This window comes from Parasteatoda tepidariorum, chromosome 8 (genome assembly GCF_043381705.1).
Source record: "Parasteatoda tepidariorum isolate YZ-2023 chromosome 8, CAS_Ptep_4.0, whole genome shotgun sequence".
In the NCBI taxonomy this organism is placed as follows: domain Eukaryota; kingdom Metazoa; phylum Arthropoda; class Arachnida; order Araneae; family Theridiidae; genus Parasteatoda; species Parasteatoda tepidariorum.
Genome location: NC_092211.1, coordinates 47,020,101 through 47,040,805, shown reverse-complemented (window position 1 = coordinate 47,040,805; position 20,705 = coordinate 47,020,101). Strand labels below are relative to the sequence as shown.

The 20,705-nt window shown below is 29.0% G+C and overlaps 1 protein-coding gene across 1 annotated transcript in view; it reads left to right on the top strand.

Annotated features, from left to right (window-relative positions):
• Positions 1-20,705, top strand: part of LOC107448584 (cell adhesion molecule Dscam1) — a 106,882-nt gene that overhangs the window by 40,792 nt on the left and 45,385 nt on the right. Inside the window, exons 7-8 of the mRNA XM_021146874.3 lie at positions 1,863-2,132; positions 4,496-4,906. Of these exons, the coding sequence (XP_021002533.3) occupies positions 1,863-2,132; positions 4,496-4,906 (681 nt within the window). The remainder of the gene's footprint in view (positions 1-1,862; positions 2,133-4,495; positions 4,907-20,705) is intronic.

Below are 20,705 nucleotides of genomic sequence, written 5' to 3'. Positions count from 1 at the left end.
ATATATATATATTATTGTCTTGCATGTCGTCAAAATCTTGGGTTCATCTCTAACATTGTAACTCATAAGTAAAGGCTTTGGATCAAAAGAAACTTTTTAAAAAGGGTGATACAATTAAAATTTTCTTTAACTAGAGTTCAAGTTAAAAATAAATTTAAAATTAAGTAAATTTAACTGGAAATTAAATTTTTTCTAATGTTATAACTTAGTCTTCAACATCATTCTGAATGTTCATTGTGAGGAGCATTAAAATTTATTATGTTCAATTCGTATAAAATATTTAGTAACTTAGACACAGACTCTTAATGAAATTTCTCTCTTGTGACCTATATTTTATAATCCGAGTCTGTTCGTAAAATGAAGAATTCACTTCAAACCTTTCACTCCGTTTCACTTCAACGAAAAGATCATTAAGCTTTGGGAAAATCTGCGTCAGGGTAATCAGGCAGAGTGCCATACTTTTCAAACCTCTTAAGAGCAATTGATGTGGAAGAAAATGGGACACATTTGATTGATTTTCAATAAGTCACTTTAAATCGTTTAAGAATGACAATTATATATATACTTTTTTAGATTAAATTAGAAAAAAAGTTACTAAAATAAAAGAAGTTGTAAACCATATTAAACAAGGTGTAAACCATATTAAATATTTGAATAAAAATTAAATAACATGTAATTATTGCGATATAGTAACAGATATATTAAAGAACAATGCCAAAAGCTATGATCAAATTACGACAATCCAAAAGCATATTAGGTTGGTAAACTTATCAGTTATTCAACAAAAAATTAAATACTGAGCTACATGTATGTTTCACTTTCTTATAAGTTATTAGTTTAATTTCTTTAAACATTTTGTAGAATAAAATTGAAAGAAAATTGAAACTCTGAATACAAATCTAAAAACGATTTTAAAATTTGGGTCTAAACAAATAAATTTGAATCTAAGCAAGAATCGCAATCTGAACAAGATTTTGAATCCTGTTTAGATTTCTATTTTTTTTTTTTTTTTTTTTTTTTTTTTTTTTTTTTTTTTTTTTTTTTTTTTTNTTTTGCTTTCTTCTTTTCAATTCACTACTATATTTTATGCATGCCATTTTGCTTTGTAATTTACTGCGTTGAATCTTTACGATTCCTTTTAAATTTCCTCCATTTCCTCCAACATCTATCAATTTGCTTGTCTTATGAATAAATTAACATGAATGTGAAATACAATATTAAGAAATTGGTTCACTGAGAATTAATACTTTAAATAAAGTTAAAAGAATTAAGAATTTTTTATAATTAAGATTAATCAAATAAAAATTACAATTTCATAATTTTTAAAAAATCATTTTTGATTCACCTAATGAAATAAATATTCGGTTTTCCTTTTTCGGTTAAAGTCGTTTAAAAGGTATATGTATGAAGTTTTTATCAACACTGTAACTTTTACCGGTCTATTATGTACTTATAGTGATCATTTTTTGGAGCTAAAGCCAAAAACAAGTTCATATATCTAGTACTTATACCATTTGCTCCTCTTTATTATAAAAATAATTGCATGTAATAGTTCACAGTAAATGAAACAGAAATTTCGATAAAAATATTTGCTTATAATTAAATACATTCTCGAAATATTATCAAATTTGCATTTTTAAAAACTAAAAAATAACGTATGAGTTAGAATGTATTTCCTCCTGTACTACACAAATCATGCAGCAGAAATACAAAAAATTAAGTATCCTGTCTTCTAATAATCTTTCAATTGTATTTGCAATTATTTTAAACTTTTCATCCAATTTTTATTTCTCAATTCATAATTTTTAGTAGATTTTAGCCAATATGTTTTAACATATAATCCATATTCTGCTTTTTTCCAGAAGATCTTGCCCTAAATATTATTCCAAAACTTTTACGAGTAGATATTGGAAACGAAGCCACATTTAACTGCTCTGTTGCTGGAGGGTCTGCGGACTCGATAAAGTGGATGAAAGATATGAAATCATTATCGGCATCTTCACGAATATCAACATCTATGCCAACAGTATTGCATATAATGAAAGTTATGAAACAAGATTCAGGAATGTATCAATGTTTTGCTATAAGGAATAATATCGAAAGTCAAGCAAGTGCTCAGTTAGTTATTGGAGGTGAGCACTCTTTTAAATTCAACTAGTCTTTGTACTTTACTCACACCTAAAAATTATTTTTCAAAAAAAAAAGAATAAAAACATGCATTATTTTTATCGGAGACTTTCAGGAAAATAATATAATGCAACGGATATTTCTTTTCTTTTAAATAAAATTTATAGAATTCAATATGAAGTTAATAAAAAATTACTCATACTTAAGTCTTCAAATTGTTAGCCTTTTTTTTCGCAATTAATGTAGTAAATAGAGGTATAAAAACTGTTATACTTTTTACGAGGAAGATGAAATCTATAACCAATATATTTATAACGAACTCAATAAATAATAAATTTTGCGCCAAGTTCAGGTGTAGAGAATGTGTAATAATGAATCCTAAACATATATGTAGTACTAATTATCACATGCAGTAGCAGCAAATTTCAAAAAGCCTGAGTCGTTTGACATGAATGCACAAACAGTTATAAATGTCAAATTTTGAGCAATTTAGGTGTTTTATTCCTTAATTTTTTTATACCATAGATTCTAAAACAATAGTTGTAACTTTCTTTAAGAATCTTTTTCGTTACACGTAGTAAAAGTACCCTTGCAAATCTTCAAAATATGGAAAATCATTAAAATACTCTTAAAAATTTTGTTCATTCATTTTTTTTCCTCATTTTATTGTATTTATACTTTAGCAAATCATTTTTGAAATTTTCAAGTTATTTGGTTTTTTATTCCTTATTCGGAAATTAAAATGTGAATGATGCTTCCAGTGGTGCTCATCCTTGCAACTTGGTAATGATAAGCAGAGCAATAACTACTGATCTTCAGTATCCACTATTCGTTTGCCTGCAGAACATTACTAAAAGGCATGCTCAATAATGTAAATATCTTAATATTAAATATCTTTAAGGAATACAAATAAATAATATTAGTGTCTCCCACCCATCAGCAAGTGCTCAATTAGAAAATACAGTCTGCAGATTTTGATGCCGAGATATTTATTTAATAAATGTCAAGTACACTATATGAGTTATCTAAAGTTTAAATTTTACTCTTTTGTATTAACCGCAAAAAAGGTATTCTAGAATTTTCTAAAGTCTAAAACGTATATGTTGGATAACCATGTATACTTCTCAACTCTCATTGATTATGCAACCATGTAAACAGATACAGTATGCATTTGGTCTGTAAAAAGTCATAGTATGTATTTGATCTTCACTGTCTCTTATTTCTATTTAAACATTAAAATTTTAAACCCATATTATCTTAACTAATTTTTAAAACCCAATATAAGTAATAATTTTTTTTATTTTTATTTTAAACCTATGATAGTGTATTTGTGTTTGCTGTGTTGTTGTCTCGAATCTCCAAAGTCTGATGAAGTCAGATCAGGTTTAAAAAAAACTGTTAACTCGAAGGAAGTCAATGACAAGGATAGGATTTGAATAAATTCCCTCTTATGTGATGTCCAAAATTCCAGAATGTGTTTAGAAAAAACATCTTGATAGTGGAATTTTTGCAGATAGCGAATATTTTAATACTATCTATAAAAGAGAGGCTTTTAACGAGGCTTCCAGCTAGCCATGAAGGTGCTCTCTAAGAGCTTAGGTCACAAGCAAGGTTATTTAGTCTGCAAGCAAGGTCACAAGAAGAACAAACAAGGTCACAAACAAAGTTATGAGTCGAACTCGGCCTTATATTCAAATACCAGTGATAACTTTATACCCGAAAAGCAGTGAGCATCATTCGCATAGTCTCAAGTTGCGCTTTTTTCATAGAGAATAATTTTGATCGAAAAGAAAAGTAGAAGAATGAATTAGATGCCAGAAGCTCCAGTTTGTAAGTTTTTCCAACATCTCGTTACCTCAAAGCTCCATGTGTGAAGGGACACGCTGAAAATGGAGCTTTAAAATAATCTGCGATTTTTGTTGTATAGTGTGACTGACTCTATCGTGACTATCATCTGCAAGGACCTAATTACTTAAATGCTATTGAGAGATACGCTGCTTGATAAGATACATAGTTCATCTAAATTCCCTTCAGTTAGTATAGTCTCAAAATCTGCAGTAATTGCCAGAAAAGTGTGTTGCCAAATAGTGAATTTTCACCAAGAGGCCTCTATAAAGATGTTAATTTAAATTACACTTTTTATGTCACGTGTTTTTAATAATTTATTAATTATTTATTTTAAATAACAATCGCATAACAAACAACTAAGAATCACACGCGTCATTATCTCGTTTTATCAATAATTATAAAATCTCCCCAAAAATTATTGTTAACAAAACTAGAATAACAACAATTCGCTATCATACTACTACGAATCAGTTTTAGTTAGTAAATTTTTATCAGATATTCATGTAAATATGTTTTCCAGATATTACTCCTAAACTGAAGTTCACCTTTCCTGAGAAAATCGTTCGACCAGGAGTTTTCGTGTCTTTGATGTGCGTTGCAACAGGAAATCCTGAGCCACAGTTTAAATGGTCCATGGATAACCAATGGCCTGTATCGACTAGACCTGGAGTTTTCGTCAGTACTTATTTAAATAACCAGGGTGAAGTATTCAGCTACGTCAATATCACAGCTGTGGATATAACGGATAGTGGTTTATACACATGCGAAGCATTTAACGATGCTGGAAGTGTAATTCATTCGAGAAGATTGAATGTTTTTGGAAATCTCTTCATTCGGTCACTTCATAATTTGAGTGCTTTATCCGGAGAAAAATTTTCTATCCTTTGCCCTTTCGGAGGATATCCATTTGATAGTATTTCCTGGAAAAAGGGTAAGCTAACTTGCAACCATTTTATTCTCTCAGAATGAAACACATATGTTTGTGAAATATACATAAGTTAACCGCTGAGATATGTTGATTTCTGCTTAATCTAGGACGTTAAACATTGCTTGTTGTATAATTTAACAGAAATGAGGGTTTTAGTAAATAGCCATATCCTAAATTTAAACTTTACCGTTCGATTTCATTTACTCTAGATAATTATGCATTTGTTGAATAATGGCCTGACTTGTTTAAGTTTCGTCAAATTGGGATTACACCGAAAATATTTTAACAAAAACAACGTTTTCAAAACTTCACTTATTTCCATTTTCATAAACAATAAAGAGCACTTCCTTTAAGTTGCACTGCATTTATTTTCATAAAAAAGGTAAATATAAAAATAAATATGATTTAAATCATACTCAGTGAGTCGAATAATTGTGCTAAGTTTGCTTATGCTTTGCTTTCTATTATAAAAATGTACAGCGTGGGTCCCTAGGTTCAGCTTTTGTATTGAATTAATGGTATATAAAATTCCTTGAGTCTTCTACATAGTTAAAAAATCTTACATATTTTAATTTATTTATTTTTATTTTTATGAAAACATAAATTTAAAAAAAACATTTCTAAATTTTAAAATTTATATAGTTTGGTTAAGATAAGTTATTTAAATTATTTAAAGTTGATCAATAATTATCTTAGAAAACATATTATTGCAAGAACATGGATATTATAAGTCATGATGCTAATATTTGGAACTGAGTGAATTAATAAGACAATAATTATACACATTTCTAAATATGAATTTTACTATGCATAAATGCATGGAGAAAACCGAAGTGATAAAAATTACATTTATAAAAAAAAATGTCGTATATATATATATATATACAGTGGTGGCCAAAAGTGTGCACACTTTTTGAAAGTTTCATGTTTTTCAACTTTGTGTGCTTGTAAAATATATTAATTTTCACTTAAATACAAACGTTTATATATCAAATTGAAGGTAACTTAATGTAAAATTTAATAATAAATACAGTATTACAACATCTGTATTACAAAAAAAGTTATGCAACTATTAGTAAGATCTATCTTAGATTTGCATTTTTTTAAAGTGATACTTACACAATCAATACTTAGTAGGATAACCCTTATTTTTTAAGACAGCTTCACAGCGTCTTTTCATCGAGTGAACGAGTGTTTGGAGTTCATCTTTCGTAATCACATGGTGCCAAGAATCAATTATAGCTTCAATAAGTTGTCTTTTATTGGATGGACGTTTTTTTCGTACAAGAATTTTCAAACGTCGCCACAAATTTTCAATTGGATTGAGATCAGGGCTGTTTCCTGGCCATGGTAATATATCTATGCCTTTATTTTGAAACCATGCTTTGCATACTTTTGCTGTGTGGCATGGAGCTGAATCCTGCTGAAAAATAAATGGTGCGTTGTTGGGGAAGAGATCCCTGATGGAAGGTATCAATTTTGGTTTCAGGACAGTTTCGATGTATTTTTTGGCATTCAGGATGCCATCAATCACTTGAATTCGGCCCACACCATCTGCAGACATACATGCCCAAATCATGACATTTGTTGGGTTTTTTGTAGTTGCTTCAATGCAATCAGGATGAAGTGCTTCACCTACTCTACGTCTCACGTATTTTCTACCATCACTACCAAAGAGCGATATTTTACTCTCATCGCTCCAGATTACTTGCTTCCATTGATTTTCTGACCATTTAATGTGTTCTTTTGCCCACTTAACTCGTTTTTCGCGTTGCTTTTGATTTAAATATGGTTTTTTCCTTGGAATTCTAGCTTGTAGTCCAAATCCTGATAACCTTCTTCTTATTGTTCTTGAACTTACTGCAATACCCGCTGCATTCATTTCACATCTAATGGCATCTGATGAAATTTTTCTATCTTGAAGGCATAGCCGTTTAATTTTTCTATCGGCAGTAGCACTTGTGCATTTTTTTCGGCCTGATTTGGCTTTATTTTCCACTGATTTCGTTTTTTCATAACGTAAACAGAACTTTCGTACACCAGAACAAGTCACTGAACCATCAACTTGTCTTGCAATTTCAGCATAAGAGAGGCCATTTTTTCTCAATATGACAATTCGGCTTATTTTTGTAGATGTCCAATTAGTTCTTCTTGTTGATGACATTGTTTAAAATTAGTTTAATATTTAAAAAAAGGACTTTAAATATTAAAAAACAGCAATACTCTATTTAATTGTACTAGTATGCATCATTCCGCAAAATATTTCCACAACAATAACTCTTTTGCCATCCAAATAACCTAAACTATAGTTACAGACATTTGATTGGTCCTAAGAACAGTGTTTGTGATTGGCTAGTACACTTTTATTACAAAACACGTCTTTATTCAAAACGATTTACGTTTGTTTGTTCTACTAAAATAGGCATAACTTGTTTTTTAATACAAATATTTTAATTCTGTTTTTGTTATTAAATTTCACATTAAATTACCTTCAATTTGATATATAAACTTTTGTATTTAAGTGAAAATTAATATATTCTGCAAGCACACAAAGTTGAAAAACATGAAACTTTCAAAAAGTGTCCACACTTTTGGCCACCACTGTATATATATATATATACGTACTACACACAAGAGAAGCTGCTTATATGATTTTATGATCACTCTTCTCGACATGTAACTCTTCTCTGCAAATTTTAACTGTAAACTCTGTTATCCACCATTATAAATTTTTTTTCACTATGTAATTTAACAAGAAACAATTTCGTCTTAATGGTTTAGCTTGTAAATTAGACTAGAGTGTAAGTTATGTAACAGTTTTTTCTATATTAACTTAAAATATAAAATAATAAAGTAAATGCAGGCTTACAATGTTCCCATAACTTGTAATTGAGAGAAAATATTTCTGTCTTATATTATAATAAATGTAAAAACATAAAGAAGCAGAATACTACATTTAGGTAACAGTAATGTAGGTGCCGAAACTACTTCGAGATAACAAATTTGTAAAATTAATTACTTCCATAATATAATGTTTCAATGAAAAACAACAAAACAATTAGGGTATCAAAACTAAAATATACGGTATTTAGACCATTTATTCGCATATTTTTCATTCAAGTGGAAACGACTTATCGGAAATTCTTGTGCTCAAAAATATAGTTTTTATCAGCACGCATTTACTAAAATCCAAATCTGAAAAGTTAATTTAACTAAATAAATGGTTTCTGTGACTTGCTCTGAGGTACCAAGATAAAATTACCAAATTTAATATCAAACAGCAAGGTAATAAAACCACCTTTTTTTGCTGATTTTAACCAAAGCATTTCCAAAGTACTTTGGCAAAAATGATTACTTTTTCAGATGCTTCGGTAAAACCATATTTTTCACCATATTCTGGTTGTTTAGACCATACCTTTTTTTCTCAATTTGTGATGTTTACTATTTCAGGTAATTGTTTTTTTTTATTTAAACATTTTGAATTTTGGTGTTAGATGGAAACATAATGCAGATTCAAGTTGTTGTTTCTTTTTTTTTTTACGTTTTAAATCAAACCGTGGGATGTTTTCGTAGTTTTTCCTCTACATGTCACGCAAATGTGGGTTAGGTTTCTTTAAAAAGTCCACCACAAAGGTATATTTCTTCTAATTCTTGATTCAAACTTTCTCTTGTTTTTCGTAGTTTTTCCTCTACATGTCACGCAAATGTGGGTTAGGTTTCTTTAAAAAGTCCACCACAAAGGTATATTTCTTCTAATTCTTGATTCAAACTTTCTCTTGTCTTCTGGATTGATTTCAAAATTACAAAGTTACAGAGTTAAACATTAGTAGCTCAGCCACGTTTTTAAATCTGATTTTTTACAATTAAGTGATTTTTTATTTATAAAGTTTTTTCATTTACAAATAAAAGCTTTGGTATACTTGAATAAATATTTAAGTGCTACCAACTCATGAAAAGTGATAAAACAGTCACTGTAGTTTGATTTATCTAAGTCTAGCATCACATATAAACGATTTGACTAAGCATTTAAACCCACCATTCATATCCTTCATCCCCTTGTTATAATTGAGAAATATATTCGGAAATGAAAACAATTAAATGTACCTTATTCCTAGCAAAATAATGAATAAGTTACAATTTTAAATAAACCGTAGAACCGAAAACGGATTATTTCTATTCCATTTGGTAAAAGTCACAGAAATCAAAATGTTAAATCTACCACATAAATTGTAAAATTAACGATAGTTCTGAATAAGAGTTTGATAACGTTAGCGTGATACTTTAGAGCAGGGGTATCCAAACTACGGTCCGAGGGCCACATCCGACCCGCGGACAGATTTTGTGCGGCCCGCGGAGAGCTAGCATACTTGAAAACTCTTTTTAGAGTACATATTTTTTATAGCAAACTAAATTTAGTTTACTGAAGTGTTCTAATTTTACGTTGAATAATTATTAATATGGCATCTACATTGATATGGTCATGGGCTAACTACTCATAACATTGTTGTAGGCTTATTGTTATTGTTTTTGTGATAAGTTGGATTAAGAAACACAGAATTGTAATGAGTAGAGACATGTATAATATGCAGAAAATTTAACTTCAGTATATAATAACTAACAAATTATTGAAATGAATCCAACTAACATTTTATACATTTTAAATAAAAACATAACTTATAACAAGCATAATGACATATGAAATACTAATGAGATTTATGTAATTGAGATTTTCCACTGACAATAGTTTGTAGTTGTGGACTAATTTTACTTGTATCAATTATTAAAAGAGATTTAAGATGCTCATCAGTTAATTTAGATCTGTAAACATTTTTTGTGTACTTCATTTTGGAGAAGGTCTTCTCACACAAATAAGTAGTACCAAAAACAGAAAACAGCCCACGAGCAAATTTATGCAAATTATCAAATTGTGTCAGTAGAAGACTCTTATAAAATTCCAACAAAGGTGAGTTTTGATATTTGTTCTTAATTATATCACTGCACTGTAGATCAATCATTTCCATTTGAAGTTCCGGGGCTAGGGTTTCAACGTCAGTATTAAAAGGATTCTGAAAAATCTTAATTTGATTCGCAATGGCATCAAAGTCCGAGAAACGAGTATCAAAATTTATTTTCAAAGCACTCAAAGTTTCGATTGCAAAATCGATAGGAAACTCAGTCTCAGTGGTGTGGCTGAATATTTCACATGTTTTAAAATGTGAAAAACATTTACTTCGTAGTTGTGATTGAAACAGTATCAATTTCTTCCGGAATGATTTGATATTAGTGTATAAATCAGGAAGATGCTGGTTTTCTCCTTGCAATCTCAAATTCAGTTCGTTCACATGTTTTGTCAAATCAACATAGAATGCTAACTTCCACAGCCATGCGTTGTTTTGTAATTCAGCAAGAGGGCGATGCTTTTCATTCAAAAAAATTTCGATCAATGCTCGAAGTTCAAAAAAGCGCTAAAGGACTTTCCCACAACTAAGTCAACGTACGGCAGTATGATAAGGTAAGTCATTTTCTCCAATCTCTGCAATAAATTGTCGGTGATTCAGCCCAAAAGATCTGATTAAATTAACAGTTGATATGACTGGTTTCAGAACTTCAGACATATCCAAACATTTTCCGCACAAAGACTGTTGATGAATGATACAATGTAAGACTAATGGTTTTGAACCACCGTCATTTTCAACAGACTTTGACACAAGAGCGACCACTCCTTTATCTTTCCCACTCATGTTTTTGCCTCCATCAGTTGTAATACATTTCAAGTTTTTCCATCGAAGGTTCTTTTGATTAATAGCCATTTCAACTCCTTTAAAAATATCTGTACCAGTAGTTGTGCCATGAATACTATACATATCAAGAAGTTCTTCATGCACTTAATAGCTTTTACCTACTCCTCGAATATAAATCAACACCTGAGCAGTATCTGACACATCCGTTGACTCCTCCAAGGCCAAAAAAAACCCCTCAACATGTCCATTTTTGTCGAACAGTTGAGAGGATATATTTTCAACGATGTTTTCTACCCTTCGAGCAACTGTGTTTGCTGACATACTGACAGTTTTTGATAAATTTACCTTTTCAGGGCACATTTCTTCGGCTACTGCAATTATGCATTCTTTGATCATTTCTCCATCGGTGAATGGTTTTCCACGTTTTGCAATTTCAAGAGCCACGCGAAAGCTGGCACGAGTTGCAGCCTCTTGTTCAGTTTTGAGTTTTGTAAATGAAGATTGCTGCGATTTCAATCCGCGCTTCATAGCTTCGAATTTTTCTGTCCGCAAACTTCATGTATATTTTGAGTAATTTTAAAAATGTTTTGTTTCATAATGACGTTTAATGTTAGATTCTTTGAGAACGGCTATGCTTTCATTGCAAATCAAACATAGCGCCTTGTTACTGGACTCAATTACGAAATACTGAATGTTCCACTGATCTTTGAATTTTTTGCATTCACTATCAATTTTTCGCTTCTTTTCCATACTACTAAATCACACACAAAAGCAACAATTCAAATCAAAATACTGTTACAAAGATGTCTTAAACTTAAGCACGCACAAACACGTTTTAAGGAGGTACGCACTATTTTATTTCACAACAATGTCATAGGAACTGACTTGTGGTTGTGCCACTAGCCTTCTTATATATTCCAATTACTGCCATCTAGAAGTGAGTGGAAGACACCAGAACTTTCTCGAACCAACGAGATTATTCTGTACGTGCTATTAGCGCCATCTGTTAGGGATAGAAGGTACTACCTATTTCCGCTTGTGTCCACCAGATGTCGTGTCACGTTACTCCTCATGGCTCGTACTGTACGACTAATCTAGAAATTACAGATAATGACAGGAAATTTAATAATATGCAGTGTAGCCGCTTTGCGGACTTTAGTCCGATTTGCAGCCTTTTTTAAACGTTGCGTTTTTTTTCGGACTTTTTTTTTCATCAGTGGACTATTTCACTTTTTACCACCGGCAACAATGATAATATGGTTTTGGCCCTCGGAACTTACTGGAGTAATCAGTATGGCCCTAAGGCGGGAAAGTTTGGAGACCCCTGCTTTAGAACATGGCAATAAAACCCTTTTTGCATTTAAATTTACTTTTAGATTTTTATTTTTACTATATATGTGGTAATAAAAACTGGAATTTGAAAAAAAACAAACAGAATTTTTGGTAAACCGTTACCACAATAAAGAGAAAAAATTACCAAATGGATTGTTTAAATACCGTATTTTTCAGTTTAATTATTAAAATTATGATGTTACTAGAAATGTCTTTGCAAGTACGGTAATCTTGTCCAAACTTTTTACTCCGTACTGCAATATATTTGAGGAATCATGTTTTCTCTCATTGGTTTAACATTAATCATTGTTATAGATTTCAAATGAAAATGATTTTTATTGAGAAAAGATTATTTAAAATATAATTTAAAATGCATTTTGCAACTAGTTTACAGCTCTATTTAATCAAAAAAGAAATTTATTTTCATGATATTCAAGAGCGTTTTACTTATTTTTTATATTAGCAAAGCTGAATGATCAACGTGTATGGTTCATGTTTTGAATAGTCATTTCTAAAGTTTTCAGAAACCATGTGTTTATTTTGTTTAGATTTAAGAGCTTGAAATGAATTTTTAAAATTTGAGAAATTTAAACCCAACACATATGAAAGTAAAAATTCAGTTATGTTAACATAAAAATTTACGTTATGTTAATTAAAAAGTTATGTTAATATAAAAATTAGGTATATATATATGTATATATATATATATATATATATATGTATATATATATGTATATATATGTATATATATGTATNGATATCTTTTAATATATATATGACTCAGATTAAGATTTGCAGTTGGTGTCGAATTCATAAAAATGAAAACATTTATTCAATAAAAAATAAAACACATTTTTTGTAAGACTTTTGAATTCTAAGACAAAGTTTTATGAAAAAAAATTTTTTTTCTCTAATTCTGTCCAAAAATGTTAGAACTAAAATACTGGAAATCACTTATACGAATCGAGTTGTAATAGTCTCCGTTCATTTTTTATAAATTTTTTCTTGAAAGGTGGTTCCAAGAATTTCGTATGAATTTTTTTTAAGGAAAGCAGATAAAACGTTCAAAGATTTAAAATATTAGTAATAAGACAAATTAACTTAAATTTTTCATGTCTTTTTAAAAATTTTATAAGCAATTCTTGCAAAAGGACAGAAAAACTGATGTTTTAAATTTTTTTTAATAATATTATTTTCAACAAAAATGCTTGTTTTAATTTTAAAGAGAGTGTTAGAATATTGAAAGAAAAACTATATTACAACTTATAGACTTTTCAAAAGCATATACAAAGGTATTAAATCATATCACTGTTTTAGAAACTTCTAGAATTGGGTTTATATTAATCATTGTAAAAATAAACTAAAATATTCTACTTTTTCAAATTATCTCAAACTTTTGATGTACGCTTTATTATAAACATGCACAAAATAAATTAAGTTTGAAAAATGAAATAAATATTTTTAAATATTAAAAATACCATGCAATACTTAAAGCATTAATGACAAAAAAGTTTAGATAAAATGAACGCAAGAGCAGTTGTTCTTTTAATAATGAATGTATGAGACAAAATGTAGTTAAAATAAATACTGAGACAGAAAAACGAATACTTCTTGAAATAAATGATCGTTGTAAATAAAATTAGAGATTTGAATATGTTTATTTTTCTCTTTTGATTTATTCAAATCATTCTCTTTCAAAATTCAGTCATTAGAGAAGCCATTAAAATACGTATATTTTTTATGCTAGGTAAAAAAAAAAAATCATTATATTCTTTATCATTAAGTATATTTCATACGAAACATTTAGCTCTAAGAAATAGTTATTGCTTCAGAAATTTACGTCAAAAAGAGGATCTAGGAAGCTAAAAACAAATGAAAGTACCTTAGCGAATAAAATAAAAAGTTGGATTTCGGTGCTAAGCTTCTAATCTCCGGAGAACACAAGCGTTGTTTAGGACATTAAGACGGAAATCACGAGATTAAGGCAACCAGTTAGAGCTAATAACAGGAAAAATAAGTTGAAGTTACATCTTAGTTCTATCAAACAGGAACATAAATATTTAAGATGAAATGCATACTCAAGTAATATGGAAATAACTTACTCATATAAATGAAGAAATAACTTAATTGGCTAGTTTAATCAAAAATTAATTTGGTTTACACTTTTAATACAATAGTTATTCTTAGTTCGTTAAAAAGGCTATTGTAATAGAGTTGCAATTAGCTGTAACATTGTTACAAGGTCAAGGAAAACACTGAGAAGCGAGCTGTATTTTATCACTTACTTAATTGCAGCCCGTAATCCCAGAACAAAATTGATTTTGCAGACGTCATATAATTTAAATGAAACTTCAAGCTATCGCTATTCGTTAGATTTAGAAAATTGTGTAAGTTCATTACTATCAAAATACTAAGTCCATTGCTCATTATGTTATGCATATTCTTATTAAGCAAAATATGTAAGGTAATGGATTCAAATGCTGGTTAATATAATATAATCTCAGAGCTTTAAAGCAGTCATTAAAGCTTAAAATTAAATTTCTTTGTTAAGGTTTGAAGAGAAAATAACGTTTAATAGATGTAGGTCGGAATCCTATAATTTTCTATTGGTAGTAAAAAATGAAAACTTAGATTTTGTAGTGTTAAATTTCATTTTGTAAATGGGGAAATCTTGCAGCTTTTGTGATCAGAGACCGGAGCACCAAATATAGAAGCTTGACTCAGTTCCGATGCCTGCAGACCTCAGATGGGCAATATGGATGGCGATGGCCTTCAAGCCTAGGGTGGCCCTACCAGGAGTATACTCGCAACATACTTCGCCCATTCCACCCAGATACACCCCCTCGTCAGCATGAGGCGTTTTACAGGACTAAAGGGGGTCTGTCACTTTTAAGATACTTTCTTTTTCATGGCTAAGATAAGGCCTAAAGACTCCTGAAGTGCCCCACCAGCATGCCTTCGGTATAGGAGTGATAGGAAGGGAGGCTCTCTGGAATTTGTTTTCTGCCGACTAGATCAGAGCACCCTCACTCGCTTTCTCAGTGGTCACTTAAGATCTTTAAAATATCCAGGTTGTTCCAGGTGGGTGCTTTGATTTCTGCACCATGAGGTACAATGAACAGGCGTCTCCTGACCACATCCTTGCTTGTCTGGGGCCTACCAGACAAGATATGACGGGCAGTCCTGTGATGTTATTTGAATTTTTTAGGGTGCACAAAATCAAGGGAATTGATATAGCCCTACTGATCATGGGGTTTGCAACAGCAACAATAATAGGAAAATAGCTTTTTTTTTAATAATAACACTGATATTTTTAAAAGCATTATATAAATGTTTCTTTGAGATATTCTGCAGCAAAGCTGAAAAATATACATAACTTGTAACCAGTAAAAGAACTGTGAAACAATATTAAACCTCAATTTCAAAAAAATTATCGTTTTCTTCAAGGATAAATTGAATAATAATTTTGGGCTAGAACATTTAATTAGAATTTACAAGAGCTAACAATGCATTTGGTTTCAATATTAATTTAACTCTCATTATTTTTTTTCATACATATTTAAGCATATATTAACATTAAAACATATTTAAATTAGCACTATTCATATCTACAAAACTAATGTGATGCTTAAAAGTTTTTATTTTCCATTTCTGATAAGAAAATAAATATAATTTTAATTTTTGAAATTTTCTTACATTTTCTAAAATTTGAAAACGCGTCTAAGAGCAGCAAAAAAAAAACATTTTTTTAAAAAAAAATGTTTTCTTCTGCATTTTCTGAGAAAAAAAGTGAAATATCTTTTTCGAAAAAAGATATATACCAAAAGGAAAAAAAAATCATCGAACACCCATTTTAACAACTGATGTAAAAACCCTACTGTATATGATCCTACTGTATATAATCCTGATGTATATGATCCTACATGAAAAAAAAAATTGAATTCTATTAGTTTTAAGAGGTTTTATTTTCACAGAATTCGGAAAAATACATTCTAACTGTTAAAATGCTCAAAAGCAGATTAAAAACAGAGACTTATGATGATTTGAGACAGATATCTTTTAATTTGTTGGACATAATTAAATTTTATTTAATTATGTCCAACAAATAATTATGTCCAACATTTAATTTGTTGGACATAATTAAAAGCACTTACAAAGTGTAACTCGAAATAACTCTGTCCAAATGACTGTGATTAATTTTTAATTTAGTAATAAAATAAGTACATAACAGAATTAATATTATTCTTTTAAATTAAAATACTATATTTTGTTCCCTAGATTTATATTCTAACTCGGAACTGAACAATTTTTCAATTTGGTGTAAAATTGGCAATTTTTCTTCCAAACAATGCATAGGTACAACTAAAATGTTCAATTAAAATTTTCTTTAAATTCAAGAGAGTAACAGCTTTCATAAACTTAGTATGCTTCTTGAAATGTAACAGCTCTATACTTTAATTCTAAAACTTATGAAACTTAAGTGCTCATGCTATTCTAAATTCTTTTGCAACTGAAATTAACTGGGTAGCTCAAAGCATTTGAAATTAGTAGAATCTTAAAATAGACCAGAAATTTAGCGTGCAAACTTCAACTTGAGGGAGTTTAATACAACTACTCTCTTTGTAAAATGAGCAAGCCACTTAGCAGCAAATGTTAAATTCCATATTTAAGCTTTCTTAACAGATTCTTCTTCCCTAGATGAGAAATGAAATAGGATTTTCTTAAATCGTAATTTTTGGGAGGAAGTATTGAAATGATTTTATATGAATTTATTTTGAACAAAAATGAGTAATGAATAAAATATTTAATACTATATTAATTGATATGTAATTATTTTAAATATATAATTAGAAATATACTATTTGTATTTTATTTTTACCATTCGTACTATTATAAGAAGTACACAGCAGAATATTTTTAATAATTGATGATTTATTTTCAATTTCTCTATATGAAGCTTTCAATTTTACTAATAATTTTACATTTATTGAAAAAAATGCTAAATTAACATTTTTAATAATGTGTATTATTTTTTTTCGGGTATTATTTTTATCGTAATGGTTTTAAAAATAATTTTTAAACAAAATGTTAACTTTGAAAAATTTTTGTCATAGTTTCTTTTTTTTACTTTTAAACTGAGTAAATCCATCATTAAAAGTTTTAAAAAATGTAAAATTTGCTGAAATTGAATTTATGCTCAAGGTTCCAACAACGTGATTCTTGGAATTCTTGATAATGAACATATCTATCACATTCCATAATTCTAAATTTTAAAGCACGTCTAGTTCATCCAATGTAGACAAGGTTGCACTGACAAGGAATGTGGTAAATACTCCATCGGTTGCAAAACTATCGTCTTTTATATTTCAAACAAATTTTGTTTCTTCTTTTTCTCGTCTGTCAAGTCCTAAAATCTGAGCGCTTGAAACATATTGAGTGTTATTTCTTATTTATGTATATATTTTTGAAGCAAGTAAAAATTTTAAACACGTAAGTTTATTTATTTATTATTTTTTTTTTTTTTGCTGTTTGGCTGAGGAAGGCACCAACAGTAAGTTTGGTGCGGGGACCATTTGTTCTGCCTTGGATGCATTTTTCTTCTTCCATCGCTGCAATGGCATCATCGCATCATCAAAAACGGTATTAAACGCTAACGTAAGAGTTATGTAACTGCCACAGGCGATCATACAACCTATAAGATAGGTTTTTCTCTGACTGACAGTGTGTCGGTCTGCTGCTGTGCTGGACAAGTGACTGGTTTCCTTATTTATCTACAGGTTGTGCCCATTTTTGTTTTTTGATTCATTGGTCTAATATCGGATGATATTTTGGCAAGGTTTAGTTTTATTTGCTTTGTTAGTTTTTTTCATTGTGTGGAAAAAAAGCGTCTTTTCAATCGTGTTTTCCAGCATATAAATTAAGCAGTTACATCACACCACTAAAGAAACAATGAAATATTAAAAAAATGGATAAATATGACAACCGAAACTGATGTCTTCTGAGGGTACCAGCTCCGGAAGTCATAAAAGTCTTTTATGACTTCTGGACATATTTGTCCTTTTTTTTTCTTCATATTTCATTTGTTTCTTTTGTTTCAATTCCTTTTGGATTCACAGCAGCTTAGCGCGTTTTTCCATTGGAAATTATATATTTTTTATTTTTATTTTTATTCTTTAAATATTTTTTATTCTTTTCTTAATATCAATTTACTAATAGAGTTACTAAAGTGGTTTCAATTATAATTTCATTCAATCAAGCTTCACAAACGCAAAGTTTTAGTCAAAATTATAATTACCATTTAAATTAAGTTTGTTAAATTTGAATTTTAAACGAAGCAGAGGAAGCAATATTTTCCGCAGTAATTTTTAAAACATTCGAATTAAGATTTGAACTTATTTAAATCCATGTATTTGTAAGTTTCATTCATGAATTAATATGAAAATGTATATCTACTTCAGAATGAATACGCCATTGTCTATGAGATTTTTTTTAAGTTTCAGATTTGAATTAAGACACAGTTGAAGTTTTAATTTAAAATTTCCGATGAGTTTTCGTGTTTACTAAAGACGAAGAATTATAAATGAGATTTTAATTATTATCCCAAATTTAATCCTTTTTTAGAAAGAATAAAACAGTTTCGAAATGCTTTTTTTTTAAATTTAATTTATTTTATCTGTCACACATTTTGTATGTTTCGCAATATATATTATATACCATTTATATCTATTTTTTACTTAATATAATTATGAGAACTACCATACAGTAGCTTAAGAAATAAACATTCGCTTATTATAACAAATATTTAAAAAAAATTGATGCTCAAATATATTTTTTGTCTAAAAATTATTTTTATTTGTTTAAAATGAAATAAATGTATAAAATTGCAGATGCATAAAAAATTTCATATTCATGAAAGGAATGAATGACGTTTGAATATGACTAAAAATATTATTCGAGATTATTTGATGAATAAATTACGGCAATAACGGTTATTAATTAAAATCATAATCAGAATACTCTTGGGATTTTCCTTAAATGTAGAAGCTTGAGGGAAATTAGAGTTGCTGTATTATAATAAATAAATATGCCTTCATTTCTTTTAGATCTTATTATACCATTTTTAATTCTTAAACCGAACTACGCGTTAAAAATAAAATACGATTTCTCATTGTGTTTTATTAAATTAGAAGAACGCTATAAAAATCTTCCTTCCTCCATTGTGCTAAAACTGATGATTTCGAAGAGAAAAGTTATTTTTATTTGCTTAAAAGCAGATAATTTAATTTTAAATGAAAATGAAAAGCTCCATGCTGCTTGAAAAATTGTTATGCTGAAATACAAATTTCACCAGTCTTTTGTTAAAACTAATGAATATATTATGAACACATAAATTATTTCAAGTAAAAGAAATCTTAAAAACAAAAATACTTTTTAAAGAAAATAACTTAAAGAGAAATAAAATTAAGGTTAAGTTTTTCGCATTTCATTAACCTTAATTGAAAATGCGGTATATTTAAACCAAATCCTCCCGCAATCTTTTTTCCATTGTTTGTTACACAAATCAAGCATAAATTAAGTTAAATAAATATTTGACGCATTGTACACCCCAATTTAAGATAAAAGTAACTTTTTGTTTTAATGAAAATATGTGCAGTATATTCATAATTTTTCCTTTACTTTTCCTCTATAAAATATTTCATTATTTGAATTCGGTTTTGAATTTCCATACTTATAATACTTGCTTATAAAGTTATTTTCAACATGTGTTGTATAATAACTTGGAAAACTGGCTTAATTAGCTATATGGATTGTAGTTAAATGCTTTACTAATAAATTATGATAATACAAATCAAAGATGCAATAATAATCATTGCGGATCACACCAATTGCCTTTTCTATGATTGTCCTAAATTCCTTATTCCATTGGCTTTTTTTCTCTCTTGTTTGCAAAAGGGACAAATCTTGGCTGCAATTAAAAATACATCCTAAGTAATAAGATTTGTGAATCATACTTATATAATAAAATAAAATAATATCCTCTTCAAAGAATTAGAATGGACTTATTCTTGTCTAATAGATTTAATCGTGTTTAAGGGTTAACGGTACTGAAAGACTTGCAAAAACAGAAAGTCTGGCAGAATTAACGGTATTATCGGCCTCGTCAGAAAAGTTTATGCCTTGAATTATATGGCGAACAAGCTTGAGCATTTAAATAAATTTCATTGTAATAATTTACATATTTTGTAGTAAAATATAAAATATTTATAAAACAAAATTATTTCTAAAATTCCTAAAAGCTTTAATTCTTCTAAATATTTGCTTCCAGAAAATTCTTTTGAATACAAAAAATGAATTGATTTAAGAAAACTGAAAATCATGCGGAAATTGTATTGTTACGCTAACACACCAAGTAAAATACAATTACTTAGTATTGTTTACTCCTCTTTTATTGCATCAAATTTAAAGCTTCATTGCAGGCACGCAAAAATGCCTACTATTCTTTCGAAGTCAAAACACTTGCTCACTTTATATTAAAAAAATGAAGATAGAATTCAATAATGGATAAACCTTATTTTCAGCTCATTCTACGTTCTGCGAAAATTTTAATCATAATTCTATAGATTGTAAAGAGACCCATTCGAAAAGACAAAGATACAGAAAAGCTCGAAACAGTACAATCTATTTAGCACTCTCTCTCTCTCTCTCTCTCTCTCTCTCTCTCTCTCTCT